This window comes from Caretta caretta, chromosome 26 (assembly GCF_965140235.1).
Source record: "Caretta caretta isolate rCarCar2 chromosome 26, rCarCar1.hap1, whole genome shotgun sequence".
Lineage (NCBI taxonomy): Eukaryota > Metazoa > Chordata > Testudines > Cheloniidae > Caretta > Caretta caretta.
Window position 1 is genome coordinate 2,536,374 of NC_134231.1, and position 19,096 is coordinate 2,555,469.

The 19,096-nt window shown below is 42.7% G+C and overlaps 1 protein-coding gene across 7 annotated transcripts in view; it reads left to right on the plus strand.

Annotated features, from left to right (window-relative positions):
• BRF2 (BRF2 general transcription factor IIIB subunit) overlaps positions 1-19,096 on the plus strand; it is a 34,777-nt gene continuing 15,681 nt past the window's right edge. For all 7 annotated transcript variants that reach the window (XM_075123495.1, XM_075123501.1, XM_075123498.1 and 4 more), the window contains exons 1-4: positions 1-445; positions 778-940; positions 4,059-4,118; positions 4,478-4,799. In XM_075123495.1, coding sequence (XP_074979596.1) covers positions 787-940; positions 4,059-4,118; positions 4,478-4,799 — 536 coding nt within the window. In that variant the 5' untranslated portion in view covers positions 1-445; positions 778-786. The remainder of the gene's footprint in view (positions 446-777; positions 941-4,058; positions 4,119-4,477; positions 4,800-19,096) is intronic.

Genomic DNA, 19,096 nt, shown 5'->3' on the forward strand with positions numbered 1-19,096 from the left:
GTTGGTCGATTTTCTGCAGTGAGTCCCGTGCAAGGCTCGGGGACGGAAGGCGGCGGGGGCCTATTGCAATGGGAGCCCCAGCCTGGGGCAGCCTTCCTGCAAGCGATCTGTCACGGGTCGAGGTGGGAAGACGTACAGGCGCCCTGGCCTCTGGGTGCCCCGGGCCGGCTCCCTGCCCACCCCTTTGTCCCAGCGCCGCACCCACACCACGGCACCGCTGCCTCCCCTTCGGCCCCCGCCCAGGGGCAGGGCGGAACGCGCCGGCGGGGGTGCTGCCCCTACTCGGACGCAGCAGTTCGCTGGACCGGATGTGACGGAGGCGATAGGGCTCTCTCCGCGGCCAGCGTGGGCAGGGTGCAGCGATCTAAAGTCCCCCCCACCTCGGCCGTGCGCAGGCGACTACTTCCGTTTGCGGGGGCGGCGGCGGCCCGGGCCCGCGGGCGAGGTGAGTGTCTGCGGGGGCCCCTAGGGCAGAGCCGGGCCGGGGAGCCAGGGGGCGGGGCGTTGTGAGCACAGAGCCGGGGCGGGGGGTTGCGGGGGGGGCTGCAGGGGAGCGAGGGGGCGGGGCGTTGTGAGCACAGAGCCGGGGGGGGGGCTGCAGGGGAGCGAGGGGTTGATCTTGGGGCGGGGGGGGGCACTGAAGGGGGGAGCTGCCCTCTCCCGATTTGTAAAAAGTGGTTCAGGTGGGAAACTTGACGCCCCCTTTACAGCCTTGACTCGAACAGCTGGGCCCTTCTGAAGGGAGAGCTCAGGGTCTGTCTCCATTCGTTCTTGCAGGTTTGCAAGATGTCGGGCCAGAGAAAATGCCCTGATTGTGGCTCCTGTGAGATTGTGGAGGACGCACATTATGCTCAGAACCAACTGGTGTGTGCTGACTGTGGGTTTATCCTCACCGAGGGGCTCTTGACCACCACTTTCCAAGATGAAGAACATTTACAAGGTCAAACAAAGGCTGGTTTTAGTTTGCATACATATGTAAAAATCCGCAGGGCTTTTGTGTAAATGGCATGCAAAGCCATGAGGTCAGGGAGGCAGAGATTTCAAACAAACAACCCCCTCCCCCCCCAAAAAAACCCTACAAAACTCTGAGTAATGGGTGATATTTTAATCAAAAGTGTTTTTGCCCTAAAAACGGTGCAAAAAAAAAGAGGAGAGAAATTGCTGTTTTAAACTTTACAAAGGCAGCAAGAATAGCAGGCCCAGACAGATCTCTTCGCCTATGATTCTTCCCCCAAATCAGAGAGATCATAAATTTGACTCCCTTCCCCCAGCTGTATTACAAACTACTATTCCTAATTATGAGAGTTTCTGCAGATTTATCTTGCTTCTGTAGTCCTGGTTTTAACTTATTTCTCCAGCGTACAGCGATTGCTTTGGCTGTCTGCAGTAACATTCGACTACCTGTTCATGTAAAAATGCCAAAATATAAAATTGTGAATTTTTTAAAAACATGAGAATCGAGGAATCCATGACCTTTTGAGGGAACATAATCATGATATAGCAGCAGTGAAACCTGCACTTGACTCATGAATAGGGGCCATGAAAATCACGTCATGGACTGTGAAATCTGGTGCTGTGTGCTTTTACTCTATATTATACAGGTTTCACAGGGGAGACCAGCATTTCTCAAATTGGGGGTCCTGACCCAAAAAGGAGTTGCAGGGGGGTCGCAAGGTTATTTTAGGGGTTTGCAGTATTACTGCCCTTACTTCTGCGCTGCCTTCAGAGGCAGGTGGCTGGAGAGCAGCAACTGTTGGTCGGGCACCCAGTTGTGAAGGCAGCGCCCCACCAGCAGCAGCACAGAAGAAAGGGTGGCAATGCCATGCCATCTTTACTTGCAGCTGCCGAGCTCTGAAGGAGCAGTACTGCAACCCCCTCTATGATAGCCTTGCGATGCCCCCGTTCTGCTGGTGTTATCTGGACCGGTGATCTGCTAGATCTCTCCAATCCTCGACTCTGGGAGCTGGCCTTATCCTGCTCCGCTGTGAGAACCCCAACTCCCAGGCTGTTCACACGCAGCCTCTAGCATGTAAGCTGCTCCCAGCTACGTGAGTGTGCACTTTTGGCCAGCTGCTGCTTGGATTGTGCAACCGAATGACACTAGCCAATATCTCCGGTCCCAGACACAACCCTAGGAACCTCCATCTTGCAGTGTCCAGTTATGCCCGCTGGACGCTGCAAGCTTATATGAGTTCATCAATTTAACAAAGGAATTTATTTGTACCAGGCTTGTTATCCCAAGGGGAGTCTCTGACATGCTTCAAACCAAACGCACTGCTTCAGGTAGAATAAACAAACATTTATTAACTACAAAAGATAGATTTTAAGTGATTATAAGTCAAAGCACAAGAAGTCAAATTTGGTCAAATGAAATAAAAGCAAAACACACTGTAATCTGATTTTAAATCTTTCAGTGCCCTTACAAACTTAGATGCTTCTCATCACAGGCTGGCTGGTTGCCCTTCAGCCAGCCTCCCCCCTTTGATCAGTGCTTCAGTCGCGTGGTGGTGGTGTCTGTAGATGGAGGTAGAAGAGAGAGGAAAAGCATGGCTGACATCTCTCCCTTTTATCATGTTTTTTCTTCCCTCTTGGCTTTGTGCCCCCCCCCCCCCCTCCCCAGAGTCAGGTGAATATTACCTTATCGTAGTCCCAAAATGACCAAGGGAAGGGGGGTGACTCACTTGAGAGTCCAGCAGATCCTTTGCTGCTTCCTAGGCCAGTGTCCTTTGTTCCTGTGAGGCTGGGCTGGGTTTATCCCATACATGCACTGATGAGGTGTTAACTGGCCCTCTGCTCCTGGAGAGTTTTGCCTGGTCTTGTTTTAAGCCATGAGGACACATTTTCAGCCTCATAACTATATACATGAAATTACAACCTATAACATTAGTATACCAACAATGCTCAGTGAATCATGAGCCTTCTAAAGACACCCAACATGACAAACTTTGCATTGGATACCACACAATCCTATTATAAGGATGAACATGGGGGTACAGGGTGTTCCCCTGAGGTACAGAGCATCACAACCATACCATGCCATCTTTACTTTTGCCCTGCTGCTGCCCGGCTTTGAAGGAGCAGTACCGCAACCCCCTCTACAATAACCTTGCGACACCCCCCCACAACTCCTTTTTGGATCAGGACCTCATCATTTACAACACTGTGAAATTTCATTTAAATAGCTGAAATCATGAAATTTATTATTTTTTAAATCCTATGACCGTGAAATTGACCAAAATGGACTGTGAATTTGGTAGGGCCCTACTTAGGAGACACTGATAGGTTAAAAATCACACATTTTAAAAAACAAACATAAAAACAAACTTTCTTGCCTGTGGTGCAAATAGAACCTTGGATGAATTCTTAAAAAAAAATCTTTAACTTTTAGTAAGCTGGTTTGTTTGGTTTGCAGATGAAAATACACTAATCAGTTTCATTTTCTGGCTCTCATGCTGAAGTGAATACTGTGATGTTTGTATTGCGCAGGCTGCAGATTATTCTTCTAAAAATAGTTTTACTAGGGATCTTTAAATATGTCCTGGAAGCATTTATATTTGGCTTAAAGGTTTTGTATGTATCTGTGTAGCTCTCCTTTCCCCCTCTCTCCAAGGCTGAGGAATCCATGACCCACATCAGTTATGGCAGAGGGTCTCAAACTTGAAGATCTGGTGTACCAGACCTAAAGCTCAGAAGTTCTTGGTACATCACTTTCATAAATGTAGTCACTGTAATTATAATAGCTCTATCAGACTACATCCTTTGCTGGCAATCTGTAGAGAATCAAAGAATTGAATGGCCAATGAGAACTGAACACCATTCACCCTAGAGGGTGAGGGAGGGTCTCTTTTTAGTTCAGGATTGAAGCAAATGGCATGAGGCATGCTTGAGAGAGCCTGCACTGTTATTGTCTGTGCTGCTGGTACCTGTTCTGTGGGTATAAAGAGAATTAGCAGGCTTGGAAACTGAAATCTGGTGTCTTTAATAGCACCAATCATAAACCTCCCCCTCCACTCCACTCCTGAAAGTGGCTGCTTTGCCTGATGCTTGTTTTTTTCCAGAAGTGACGTATTCACGGAGTACTGGCCAGAACGAGCAGCTGAGCCGCTGTAAGCTACGAGGTGAGAGCTTTTTTTAATTATTCGTTTCTTGCAACACTAAGACTCTGCATGACACTCTGGCCTAGAAGAGACTACAGTTCAGATTGAACAATCTGTTCCTCATACCCTTAATTTTTCTGAAAACCACAGGGAGCCTCTAACTTTTCACAAGTGACTAGTTCTGAGCCCAGGGGATCCTTCAGGAAAATCTTCCCAGCTGCATGAAGAGAAATGGCCAAAAGTTGCCATGGGCAGTTGATCAGGCTTAAGTTGCCACACTGCCAAATTGCTCCCACTTGGCGTTGGCTGAGTGTTTGCTGCACTGTGGTTAAAGAAACATTTTGTGCAAATGTTAAAAGCATCATGGTGTTTTCCCACAGGGATCAAGCGTGTCCAGGATCTCTGCAAAGTCCTCTGTCTCCCAGCTGTGTTTGAAGAGACAGCCCTGTCCTATTTCCAGCGAGCAATTGAACACCCTTCCTTCCACTTAGTCAGCTTGGAGAAGAAGGAGATTCTGGTAGGCTGCTGTGTCTTTGTCACGTGCCGGCAGCGCAACTGGCCCCTGACCATGGGTACGATCTGCTCCCTGCTCTACGCAGACAAGGAGTTGTTTGCCAGCGTCTACCTGTGCGTCCTGAAAGAGCTTGAACTGGATGTGCCAGCCCTGAGCCTGACAGATCTGGTGAAAACACACCTTAACAGGTAATGTAACTGTCGGACACCATTCATAATAGAGGACCCAAATGATATAGGCATAACTAAAACACAGCCGACCGTGGGGTGGAAGACTACTACCCTGGAATGGGGGTAGCTTTGGCCAGAACATCTAGGCAAAGCTTTGTGCCTTGGGATCTTTAATGTCCATACATGGCAGAAGGCACTTCTGTTCTAGAGCCCTGTCTGAAAGGCCCATGTTCAGTTTATGTGATTCAGAACAGTGAAGAGCTGTTTTGATCCTCCTGAGATTTAAACTTATGGTCATGGTGTTTCACAACTGGAGCTTTGCTCCTCTAAGTATTGTGCTCATGTGAATATATCCATGTGTTCTTGTGTTGACTGGGGAGTGAGATACAAACTAAAGCTGCCTCCTGTTTTGCCCCAGTCTAACCACTCCTTTGGTGATGTGAGAGAGATGGGAGGCTCTAAGATACTTGTTAATTGCAGCCAGGGCATGGGAAGCCAACTCTCAGGTGGCTTTTCTGATCCCAGAGTGCTGGGGGAGGCCAGTTGGCTGTGTTTTGTACAGTGCCTGTCAGGATGGGGGTCCTGGTCAATGACTGGTGCTCCTGGGGGCTATGGTAATATAAATAAATAATAATAATAAACCTCTTTGGGCACTAAATCTGTAACCCCTTTTGTGCCACTGCTAGTTAGCTTACAATTAAGCAGACTATATTCTGCTTCTGTAACCTATAGTATATAATTCCACCTGGATATACTGTGTGTCAGGGCAGGGAACCTTGTATAGTGTTAATGTTCTTAAACAGCTGCCACATTCTACCAGACTGCATTTCAGTGTCAACTGAAGCAATCCTTATGTATTTGCTTGCAAAGTATTTTGGGATGAAGTACTATAAAAATGCCACTTGTGAGGCAGTGTTGTCTTGTGATTAGAGCAGGGGACATGCCAGGTGCCTGGACTTGTGTTTATTCCCAACTCTGTTGTTGACTCAGTGTGTCACCTGGGTGTGGAGAGACTTTACCTGTCTGCCTCCGTTTTTCCATATGTAAAAAGGGCCAGTGCTCACCTAACTCCTAGGTGTGTTTGGTCAGGCACTGAATGGGCTACAAGGCTTTTAGTGCCATTACTGTAAGAAAAGTGACTAAGTATAAATATCACCTCTGTTTTTAACAGATTTGCTCCCTGTGTAGCTGCTTATTGGCTCATCTGGTTTAATTATGGTAGCTCTGTTCTGTTTGTACTGCTGTTAGTGAGCAAGCTGGGTTCTACTGGCCACAATAAAATTATCAAACTACATTCCAGTTAGAGAATGTTTTAATATTGGAGATGTAGAAGCTAGAAAGCCCAATCTTGAGTGTCAGAGCGCAGGGGAAATTCGCAATGCTGGCAATTAGAAAAGCTAGAAGTATTAACAAACAAGATATTTAAGTCTTTTCTCTTTTATCTCTAAAAAAGTGTGCTGTCACTCTTTAATCCCTCTGCTTTTTGTTGTCTCTCATCTCATAGATAGGCCTGTAACCAGAGCTGATCCAGAGACTAGGAGGGTGTGTTGTCATCCAGGTGCTAAGATACAGGATGTGGACCTGAGGTTGAAAAGGATTCTAAAGGGAGCAGGAAAGAATCCCCTAATTATCCTTCATGTGGGAACAAATGATACGGCTAGATTCTCGCTGGAAAGTATTAAGGGAGACTATGCTAGGCTGGGGAAGACACTTAAGGAAATTGAGGCTCAGGTGATCTTTAGTGGGATTCTGCCTGTTCCTAGAGAAGGGCAACAAAGGTGTGACAAGATTGACTATCAACAGATGGCTTAGGCAGTGGTGCTATAAGGAGGGCTTTGGGATGTATGGCCACTGGGAGGCATTCATGGACAGAGGACAGTTCTCTTGGGATGGACTTCATCTGAGTAGGGAAGGAAATAGACTTCTAGGATGGAGGCTGGCACAACTGATGAAGAGAGCTTTAAACTAGGAATTTGGGGGAGATGGTTGGGAGATGTCCAGGTAATCTCCACGCTGGATTTTAGCATTGAGAGGAAAGAAAACGAAGTAAGAGAGGATACAGCCGTGGGTAGGAGGAAGGGCAGTGTAGATACCAGTCTAATAGGTTATAGAATGTGAGTGAGGCCAAACAGCAAAAATGAAGATGTTTGTACACCAATGCGAGGAGCCTAGGTAACAAAATGGAGGAACTAGAGCTACTGGTGCAGGAAGTGAAACCAGATATTCTAGGGATAACAGAAACATGGTGGAATAGTCGTCATGACTGGACTACGGGTATTGAAGGGTAGGTGCTGTTTAGGAAAGACAGAAATAAAGGCAAAGGTGGTGGAGTAGCACTGTATATCAATGATGAGGTAGAATGTAAAGAAATAAGAAGTGATGAAATGGATATGACTGAGTCCGTCTGGGCAAAAATTACATTGGGGAAGAAAACTATTAGAGCCTCCCCTGGGATATTGCTTGGGGTGTGCAATAGACCGCCAGGATCTAATTTGGATATGGATCGAGCCCTTTTTAATGTTTTTAATAAAGTAAATACTAATGGAAACTGTGATTATGGGAGACTTTAACTTCCCAGAAATAGACTGGAGGACGAGTGCTAGTAATAATAATAGGGCTCAGATTTTCCTAGATGCGATAGCTGATGGATTCTTTCATCAAGTAGTTGCTGAACCGATTAGAGGGGATGCCATTTTAGATTTGGTTTTGGTGAGTAGTGAGGACCTCATAGAAGAAATGGTTGTAGGGGATAATCTTGGCTCAAGTGATCATGAGCTAATTCAGTTCAAACTGAACGGAAGGATTAACAAAAATAAATCTGCAACTAGGGTTTTTGATTTCAAAAGGGCTGACTTTCAAAAATTAAGGAAATTAGTTAGGGAAGTGGATTGGACTGAAGAATTTATGGATCTAAAGATAGAGGAGGCCTGGGATTATTTTAAATCAAAGCTGCAGAAGCTGTCGGAAGTCTGCATCCCAAGAAAGGGGAAAAAATTCATAGGCAGGAGTTGTAGACCAAGCTGGATGAGCAAGCATCTCAGAGAGGTGATTAAGAAAAAGCAGAAATCATACAGGGAGTGGAAGAAGGGCGGGATCAGCAAGGGAAAGCTACCTTATTGAGGTCAGAACATGTAGGGATAAAGTGAGACAGGCTAAAAGTCAAGTAGAGTTGGACCTTGCAAAGGGAATTAAAACCAATAGTAAAAGGTTCTATAGCCATATAAATAAGAAGAAAACAAAGAAAGAAGAAGTGGGACCGCTAAACACTGAGGATGGAGTGGAGGTCAAGGATAATCTAGGCATGGCCCAATATCTAAACAAATACTTTGCCTCAGTTTTTAATAAGACTAAAGAGGATCTTAGGGATAATGGTAGCATGACAAATGGGAATGAGGATATGGAGGTAGACATTACCATATTTGAGGTAGAAGCGAAACTCAAACAGCTTAATGGTTCTAAATCAGGGGGCCCAGATAATCATCCAAGAATATTAAAGGAATTGGCACATGAAATTGCAAGCCCATTAGCAAGAATTTTTAATGAATCTGTAAACTCAGGGGTTGTACCATATGATTGGAGAATTGCTAACATAGTTCCTATTTTTAAGAAAGGGGAAAAAAAGTGATCCGGGTAACTATAGGCCTGTTAGTTTGACATCTGTAGTATGCAAGGTCTTGGAAAAAATTTTGAAGGAGAAGGTAGTTAAGGACATTGAAGTCAATGGTAAATGGGACAAAATACAACATGGTTTTACAAAAGGTAGATCGTGCCAAACCAACCTGATCTCCTTCTTTGAGAAAGTAACAGATTTTTTAGACAAAAGAAACGCAGTGGATCTAATTTACCTAGATTTCAGTAAGGCGTTTGATACCGTGCCGTACCGTACCGTACCGTACTGTGGGGAATTATTAGTTAAATTGGATAAGATGGGGATCAATAGGAAAATTGAAAGGTGGATAATGAATTGGTTAAAGGGGAGACTACAACGGGTCCTACTGAAAGGTGAACTGTCAGGCTGGAGGGAGGTTACCAGTGGAGTTCCTCAAGGATCGGTTTTGGGACCAATCTTATTTAATCTTTTTATTACTGACCTCAGCACAAAAAGTGGGAGTGTGCTAATAAATTTTGCGGATGATACAAAGCTGGGAGGTATTGCCAATTTAGAGAAGGACAGGGATATCCTACAGGAGGATCTGGATGACCTTGTAAACTGGAGTAATAGTAATAGGATGAAATTTAATAGTGAGAAGTGTAAGGTCATGCATTTAGGGATTAATAACAAGAATTTTAGTTATAAGCTAGGGACGCATCAATTAGAAGTAACGGAGGAGGAAAAGGACCTTGGGAGTCTTGGTTGATCATAGGATGACTATGAGCCACCAATGTGATATTGTCTTGAAAAAAGCTAATGCGGTCTTGGGATGCATCAGGAGAGGTATTTCCAGTAGAGATAAGGAGGTTTTAGTACTGTTATACAAGGCACTGGTGAGACCTTACCTTGAATACTGTGTGCAGTTCTGGTCTCCCATGTTTTTAAGAAGGATGAATTCAAACTGGAAGAGGTACAGAGAAGGGCTACTAGGATGATCCGAGGAATGGAAAACTTGTCTTATGAAAGGAGACTCAAGGAGCTTGGCTTGTTTAGCCTAACTAAAAGAAGGTTGAGGGGAGATATGATTGCTCTCTATAAATATATCAGAGGGATAAATACCGGAGAGGGAGGGGAATTATTTAAGCTCAGTACCAATGTGGACACAAGAACAAATGGATATAAACTGGCCACCAGGAAATTTAGACTAGAAATTAGATGAAGGTTTCTAACCATCAGAGGAGTGAAGTTTTGGAATAGCCTTCCAAGGGAAGCAGTGGGGGCAAAAGACCTATCTGGCTTTAAGATTAAACTCGATAAATTTATGGAGGAGAAGGTATGATGGGATAACATGGTTTTCGTAATTAAATATTCATGGTAAATAGGCCCAATGGCCTGTGATGGGATATTAGATGGGGTGGGATCCGAGTTACCCAGGAAAGAATTTTCTGTAGTATCTGGCGGATGAATCTTGCCCATATGCTCAGGGTTTAGCTGATCACCATATTTGGGGTCGGGGAGGAATTTTCCTGCAGGGCAGATTGGAAGAGGCCTTGGAGGTAGCACTGTATATCAATGATGAGGTAGAATGTAAAGAAATAAGAAGTGATGAAATGGATATGACTGAGTCCGTCTGGGCAAAAATTACATTGGGGAAGAAAACTATTAGAGCCTCCCCTGGGATATTGCTTGGGGTGTGCAATAGACCGCCAGGATCTAATTTGGATATGGATCGAGCCCTTTTTAATGTTTTTAATAAAGTAAATACTAATGGAAACTGTGTGATTATGGGAGAATTTAACTTCCCAGAAATAGACTGGAGGACGAGTGCTAGTAATAATAATAGGGCTCAGATTTTCCTAGATGCGATAGCTGATGGATTCTTTCATCAAGTAGTTGCTGAACCGATTAGAGGGGATGCCATTTTAGATTTGGTTTTGGTGAGTAGTGAGGACCTCATAGAAGAAATGGTTGTAGGGGATAATCTTGGCTCAAGTGATCATGAGCTAATTCAGTTCAAACTGAACGGAAGGATTAACAAAAATAAATCTGCAACTAGGGTTTTTGATTTCAAAAGGGCTGACTTTCAAAAATTAAGGAAATTAGTTAGGGAAGTGGATTGGACTGAAGAATTTATGGATCTAAAGATAGAGGAGGCCTGGGATTATTTTAAATCAAAGCTGCAGAAGCTGTCGGAAGTCTGCATCCCAAGAAAGGGGAAAAAATTCATAGGCAGGAGTTGTAGACCAAGCTGGATGAGCAAGCATCTCAGAGAGGTGATTAAGAAAAAGCAGAAATCATACAGGGAGTGGAAGAAGGGCGGGATCAGCAAGGGAAAGCTACCTTATTGAGGTCAGAACATGTAGGGATAAAGTGAGACAGGCTAAAAGTCAAGTAGAGTTGGACCTTGCAAAGGGAATTAAAACCAATAGTAAAAGGTTCTATAGCCATATAAATAAGAAGAAAACAAAGAAAGAAGAAGTGGGACCGCTAAACACTGAGGATGGAGTGGAGGTCAAGGATAATCTAGGCATGGCCCAATATCTAAACAAATACTTTGCCTCAGTTTTTAATAAGACTAAAGAGGATCTTAGGGATAATGGTAGCATGACAAATGGGAATGAGGATATGGAGGTAGACATTACCATATTTGAGGTAGAAGCGAAACTCAAACAGCTTAATGGTTCTAAATCAGGGGGCCCAGATAATCATCCAAGAATATTAAAGGAATTGGCACATGAAATTGCAAGCCCATTAGCAAGAATTTTTAATGAATCTGTAAACTCAGGGGTTGTACCATATGATTGGAGAATTGCTAACATAGTTCCTATTTTTAAGAAAGGGGAAAAAAAGTGATCCGGGTAACTATAGGCCTGTTAGTTTGACATCTGTAGTATGCAAGGTCTTGGAAAAAATTTTGAAGGAGAAGGTAGTTAAGGACATTGAAGTCAATGGTAAATGGGACAAAATACAACATGGTTTTACAAAAGGTAGATCGTGCCAAACCAACCTGATCTCCTTCTTTGAGAAAGTAACAGATTTTTTAGACAAAAGAAACGCAGTGGATCTAATTTACCTAGATTTCAGTAAGGCGTTTGATACCGTGCCGTACCGTACCGTACCGTACTGTGGGGAATTATTAGTTAAATTGGATAAGATGGGGATCAATAGGAAAATTGAAAGGTGGATAATGAATTGGTTAAAGGGGAGACTACAACGGGTCCTACTGAAAGGTGAACTGTCAGGCTGGAGGGAGGTTACCAGTGGAGTTCCTCAAGGATCGGTTTTGGGACCAATCTTATTTAATCTTTTTATTACTGACCTCAGCACAAAAAGTGGGAGTGTGCTAATAAATTTTGCGGATGATACAAAGCTGGGAGGTATTGCCAATTTAGAGAAGGACAGGGATATCCTACAGGAGGATCTGGATGACCTTGTAAACTGGAGTAATAGTAATAGGATGAAATTTAATAGTGAGAAGTGTAAGGTCATGCATTTAGGGATTAATAACAAGAATTTTAGTTATAAGCTAGGGACGCATCAATTAGAAGTAACGGAGGAGGAAAAGGACCTTGGGAGTCTTGGTTGATCATAGGATGACTATGAGCCACCAATGTGATATTGTCTTGAAAAAAGCTAATGCGGTCTTGGGATGCATCAGGAGAGGTATTTCCAGTAGAGATAAGGAGGTTTTAGTACTGTTATACAAGGCACTGGTGAGACCTTACCTTGAATACTGTGTGCAGTTCTGGTCTCCCATGTTTTTAAGAAGGATGAATTCAAACTGGAAGAGGTACAGAGAAGGGCTACTAGGATGATCCGAGGAATGGAAAACTTGTCTTATGAAAGGAGACTCAAGGAGCTTGGCTTGTTTAGCCTAACTAAAAGAAGGTTGAGGGGAGATATGATTGCTCTCTATAAATATATCAGAGGGATAAATACCGGAGAGGGAGGGGAATTATTTAAGCTCAGTACCAATGTGGACACAAGAACAAATGGATATAAACTGGCCACCAGGAAATTTAGACTAGAAATTAGATGAAGGTTTCTAACCATCAGAGGAGTGAAGTTTTGGAATAGCCTTCCAAGGGAAGCAGTGGGGGCAAAAGACCTATCTGGCTTTAAGATTAAACTCGATAAATTTATGGAGGAGAAGGTATGATGGGATAACATGGTTTTCGTAATTAAATATTCATGGTAAATAGGCCCAATGGCCTGTGATGGGATATTAGATGGGGTGGGATCCGAGTTACCCAGGAAAGAATTTTCTGTAGTATCTGGCGGATGAATCTTGCCCATATGCTCAGGGTTTAGCTGATCACCATATTTGGGGTCGGGGAGGAATTTTCCTGCAGGGCAGATTGGAAGAGGCCTTGGAGGTAGCACTGTATATCAATGATGAGGTAGAATGTAAAGAAATAAGAAGTGATGAAATGGATATGACTGAGTCCGTCTGGGCAAAAATGACATTGGGGAAGAAAACTATTAGAGCCTCCCCTGGGATATTGCTTGGGGTGTGCAATAGACCGCCAGGATCTAATTTGGATATGGATCGAGCCCTTTTTAATGTTTTTAATAAAGTAAATACTAATGGAAACTGTGTGATTATGGGAGAATTTAACTTCCCAGAAATAGACTGGAGGACGAGTGCTAGTAATAATAATAGGGCTCAGATTTTCCTAGATGCGATAGCTGATGGATTCTTTCATCAAGTAGTTGCTGAACCGATTAGAGGGGATGCCATTTTAGATTTGGTTTTGGTGAGTAGTGAGGACCTCATAGAAGAAATGGTTGTAGGGGATAATCTTGGCTCAAGTGATCATGAGCTAATTCAGTTCAAACTGAACGGAAGGATTAACAAAAATAAATCTGCAACTAGGGTTTTTGATTTCAAAAGGGCTGACTTTCAAAAATTAAGGAAATTAGTTAGGGAAGTGGATTGGACTGAAGAATTTATGGATCTAAAGATAGAGGAGGCCTGGGATTATTTTAAATCAAAGCTGCAGAAGCTGTCGGAAGTCTGCATCCCAAGAAAGGGGAAAAAATTCATAGGCAGGAGTTGTAGACCAAGCTGGATGAGCAAGCATCTCAGAGAGGTGATTAAGAAAAAGCAGAAATCATACAGGGAGTGGAAGAAGGGCGGGATCAGCAAGGGAAAGCTACCTTATTGAGGTCAGAACATGTAGGGATAAAGTGAGACAGGCTAAAAGTCAAGTAGAGTTGGACCTTGCAAAGGGAATTAAAACCAATAGTAAAAGGTTCTATAGCCATATAAATAAGAAGAAAACAAAGAAAGAAGAAGTGGGACCGCTAAACACTGAGGATGGAGTGGAGGTCAAGGATAATCTAGGCATGGCCCAATATCTAAACAAATACTTTGCCTCAGTTTTTAATAAGACTAAAGAGGATCTTAGGGATAATGGTAGCATGACAAATGGGAATGAGGATATGGAGGTAGACATTACCATATTTGAGGTAGAAGCGAAACTCAAACAGCTTAATGGTTCTAAATCAGGGGGCCCAGATAATCATCCAAGAATATTAAAGGAATTGGCACATGAAATTGCAAGCCCATTAGCAAGAATTTTTAATGAATCTGTAAACTCAGGGGTTGTACCATATGATTGGAGAATTGCTAACATAGTTCCTATTTTTAAGAAAGGGGAAAAAAAGTGATCCGGGTAACTATAGGCCTGTTAGTTTGACATCTGTAGTATGCAAGGTCTTGGAAAAAATTTTGAAGGAGAAGGTAGTTAAGGACATTGAAGTCAATGGTAAATGGGACAAAATACAACATGGTTTTACAAAAGGTAGATCGTGCCAAACCAACCTGATCTCCTTCTTTGAGAAAGTAACAGATTTTTTAGACAAAAGAAACGCAGTGGATCTAATTTACCTAGATTTCAGTAAGGCGTTTGATACCGTGCCGTACCGTACCGTACCGTACTGTGGGGAATTATTAGTTAAATTGGATAAGATGGGGATCAATAGGAAAATTGAAAGGTGGATAATGAATTGGTTAAAGGGGAGACTACAACGGGTCCTACTGAAAGGTGAACTGTCAGGCTGGAGGGAGGTTACCAGTGGAGTTCCTCAAGGATCGGTTTTGGGACCAATCTTATTTAATCTTTTTATTACTGACCTCAGCACAAAAAGTGGGAGTGTGCTAATAAATTTTGCGGATGATACAAAGCTGGGAGGTATTGCCAATTTAGAGAAGGACAGGGATATCCTACAGGAGGATCTGGATGACCTTGTAAACTGGAGTAATAGTAATAGGATGAAATTTAATAGTGAGAAGTGTAAGGTCATGCATTTAGGGATTAATAACAAGAATTTTAGTTATAAGCTAGGGACGCATCAATTAGAAGTAACGGAGGAGGAAAAGGACCTTGGGAGTCTTGGTTGATCATAGGATGACTATGAGCCACCAATGTGATATTGTCTTGAAAAAAGCTAATGCGGTCTTGGGATGCATCAGGAGAGGTATTTCCAGTAGAGATAAGGAGGTTTTAGTACTGTTATACAAGGCACTGGTGAGACCTTACCTTGAATACTGTGTGCAGTTCTGGTCTCCCATGTTTTTAAGAAGGATGAATTCAAACTGGAAGAGGTACAGAGAAGGGCTACTAGGATGATCCGAGGAATGGAAAACTTGTCTTATGAAAGGAGACTCAAGGAGCTTGGCTTGTTTAGCCTAACTAAAAGAAGGTTGAGGGGAGATATGATTGCTCTCTATAAATATATCAGAGGGATAAATACCGGAGAGGGAGGGGAATTATTTAAGCTCAGTACCAATGTGGACACAAGAACAAATGGATATAAACTGGCCACCAGGAAATTTAGACTAGAAATTAGATGAAGGTTTCTAACCATCAGAGGAGTGAAGTTTTGGAATAGCCTTCCAAGGGAAGCAGTGGGGGCAAAAGACCTATCTGGCTTTAAGATTAAACTCGATAAATTTATGGAGGAGAAGGTATGATGGGATAACATGGTTTTCGTAATTAAATATTCATGGTAAATAGGCCCAATGGCCTGTGATGGGATATTAGATGGGGTGGGATCCGAGTTACCCAGGAAAGAATTTTCTGTAGTATCTGGCGGATGAATCTTGCCCATATGCTCAGGGTTTAGCTGATCACCATATTTGGGGTCGGGGAGGAATTTTCCTGCAGGGCAGATTGGAAGAGGCCTTGGAGGTAGCACTGTATATCAATGATGAGGTAGAATGTAAAGAAATAAGAAGTGATGAAATGGATATGACTGAGTCCGTCTGGGCAAAAATTACATTGGGGAAGAAAACTATTAGAGCCTCCCCTGGGATATTGCTTGGGGTGTGCAATAGACCGCCAGGATCTAATTTGGATATGGATCGAGCCCTTTTTAATGTTTTTAATAAAGTAAATACTAATGGAAACTGTGTGATTATGGGAGAATTTAACTTCCCAGAAATAGACTGGAGGACGAGTGCTAGTAATAATAATAGGGCTCAGATTTTCCTAGATGCGATAGCTGATGGATTCTTTCATCAAGTAGTTGCTGAACCGATTAGAGGGGATGCCATTTTAGATTTGGTTTTGGTGAGTAGTGAGGACCTCATAGAAGAAATGGTTGTAGGGGATAATCTTGGCTCAAGTGATCATGAGCTAATTCAGTTCAAACTGAACGGAAGGATTAACAAAAATAAATCTGCAACTAGGGTTTTTGATTTCAAAAGGGCTGACTTTCAAAAATTAAGGAAATTAGTTAGGGAAGTGGATTGGACTGAAGAATTTATGGATCTAAAGATAGAGGAGGCCTGGGATTATTTTAAATCAAAGCTGCAGAAGCTGTCGGAAGTCTGCATCCCAAGAAAGGGGAAAAAATTCATAGGCAGGAGTTGTAGACCAAGCTGGATGAGCAAGCATCTCAGAGAGGTGATTAAGAAAAAGCAGAAATCATACAGGGAGTGGAAGAAGGGCGGGATCAGCAAGGGAAAGCTACCTTATTGAGGTCAGAACATGTAGGGATAAAGTGAGACAGGCTAAAAGTCAAGTAGAGTTGGACCTTGCAAAGGGAATTAAAACCAATAGTAAAAGGTTCTATAGCCATATAAATAAGAAGAAAACAAAGAAAGAAGAAGTGGGACCGCTAAACACTGAGGATGGAGTGGAGGTCAAGGATAATCTAGGCATGGCCCAATATCTAAACAAATACTTTGCCTCAGTTTTTAATAAGACTAAAGAGGATCTTAGGGATAATGGTAGCATGACAAATGGGAATGAGGATATGGAGGTAGACATTACCATATTTGAGGTAGAAGCGAAACTCAAACAGCTTAATGGTTCTAAATCAGGGGGCCCAGATAATCATCCAAGAATATTAAAGGAATTGGCACATGAAATTGCAAGCCCATTAGCAAGAATTTTTAATGAATCTGTAAACTCAGGGGTTGTACCATATGATTGGAGAATTGCTAACATAGTTCCTATTTTTAAGAAAGGGGAAAAAAAGTGATCCGGGTAACTATAGGCCTGTTAGTTTGACATCTGTAGTATGCAAGGTCTTGGAAAAAATTTTGAAGGAGAAGGTAGTTAAGGACATTGAAGTCAATGGTAAATGGGACAAAATACAACATGGTTTTACAAAAGGTAGATCGTGCCAAACCAACCTGATCTCCTTCTTTGAGAAAGTAACAGATTTTTTAGACAAAAGAAACGCAGTGGATCTAATTTACCTAGATTTCAGTAAGGCGTTTGATACCGTGCCGTACCGTACCGTACCGTACTGTGGGGAATTATTAGTTAAATTGGATAAGATGGGGATCAATAGGAAAATTGAAAGGTGGATAATGAATTGGTTAAAGGGGAGACTACAACGGGTCCTACTGAAAGGTGAACTGTCAGGCTGGAGGGAGGTTACCAGTGGAGTTCCTCAAGGATCGGTTTTGGGACCAATCTTATTTAATCTTTTTATTACTGACCTCAGCACAAAAAGTGGGAGTGTGCTAATAAATTTTGCGGATGATACAAAGCTGGGAGGTATTGCCAATTTAGAGAAGGACAGGGATATCCTACAGGAGGATCTGGATGACCTTGTAAACTGGAGTAATAGTAATAGGATGAAATTTAATAGTGAGAAGTGTAAGGTCATGCATTTAGGGATTAATAACAAGAATTTTAGTTATAAGCTAGGGACGCATCAATTAGAAGTAACGGAGGAGGAAAAGGACCTTGGGAGTCTTGGTTGATCATAGGATGACTATGAGCCACCAATGTGATATTGTCTTGAAAAAAGCTAATGCGGTCTTGGGATGCATCAGGAGAGGTATTTCCAGTAGAGATAAGGAGGTTTTAGTACTGTTATACAAGGCACTGGTGAGACCTTACCTTGAATACTGTGTGCAGTTCTGGTCTCCCATGTTTTTAAGAAGGATGAATTCAAACTGGAAGAGGTACAGAGAAGGGCTACTAGGATGATCCGAGGAATGGAAAACTTGTCTTATGAAAGGAGACTCAAGGAGCTTGGCTTGTTTAGCCTAACTAAAAGAAGGTTGAGGGGAGATATGATTGCTCTCTATAAATATATCAGAGGGATAAATACCGGAGAGGGAGGGGAATTATTTAAGCTCAGTACCAATGTGGACACAAGAACAAATGGATATAAACTGGCCACCAGGAAATTTAGACTAGAAATTAGATGAAGGTTTCTAACCATCAGAGGAGTGAAGTTTTGGAATAGCCTTCCAAGGGAAGCAGTGGGGGCAAAAGACCTATCTGGCTTTAAGATTAAACTCGATAAATTTATGGAGGAGAAGGTATGATGGGATAACATGGTTTTCGTAATTAAATATTCATGGTAAATAGGCCCAATGGCCTGTGATGGGATATTAGATGGGGTGGGATCCGAGTTACCCAGGAAAGAATTTTCTGTAGTATCTGGCGGATGAATCTTGCCCATATGCTCAGGGTTTAGCTGATCACCATATTTGGGGTCGGGGAGGAATTTTCCTGCAGGGCAGATTGGAAGAGGCCTTGGAGGTAGCACTGTATATCAATGATGAGGTAGAATGTAAAGAAATAAGAAGTGATGAAATGGATATGACTGAGTCCGTCTGGGCAAAAATGACATTGGGGAAGAAAACTATTAGAGCCTCCCCTGGGATATTGCTTGGGGTGTGCAATAGACCGCCAGGATCTAATTTGGATATGGATCGAGCCCTTTTTAATGTTTTTAATAAAGTAAATACTAATGGAAACTGTGTGATTATGGGAGAATTTAACTTCCCAGAAATAGACTGGAGGACGAGTGCTAGTAATAATAATAGGGCTCAGATTTTCCTAGATGCGATAGCTGATGGATTCTTTCATCAAGTAGTTGCTGAACCGATTAGAGGGGATGCCATTTTAGATTTGGTTTTGGTGAGTAGTGAGGACCTCATAGAAGAAATGGTTGTAGGGGATAATCTTGGCTCAAGTGATCATGAGCTAATTCAGTTCAAACTGAACGGAAGGATTAACAAAAATAAATCTGCAACTAGGGTTTTTGATTTCAAAAGGGCTGACTTTCAAAAATTAAGGAAATTAGTTAGGGAAGTGGATTGGACTGAAGAATTTATGGATCTAAAGATAGAGGAGGCCTGGGATTATTTTAAATCAAAGCTGCAGAAGCTGTCGGAAGTCTGCATCCCAAGAAAGGGGAAAAAATTCATAGGCAGGAGTTGTAGACCAAGCTGGATGAGCAAGCA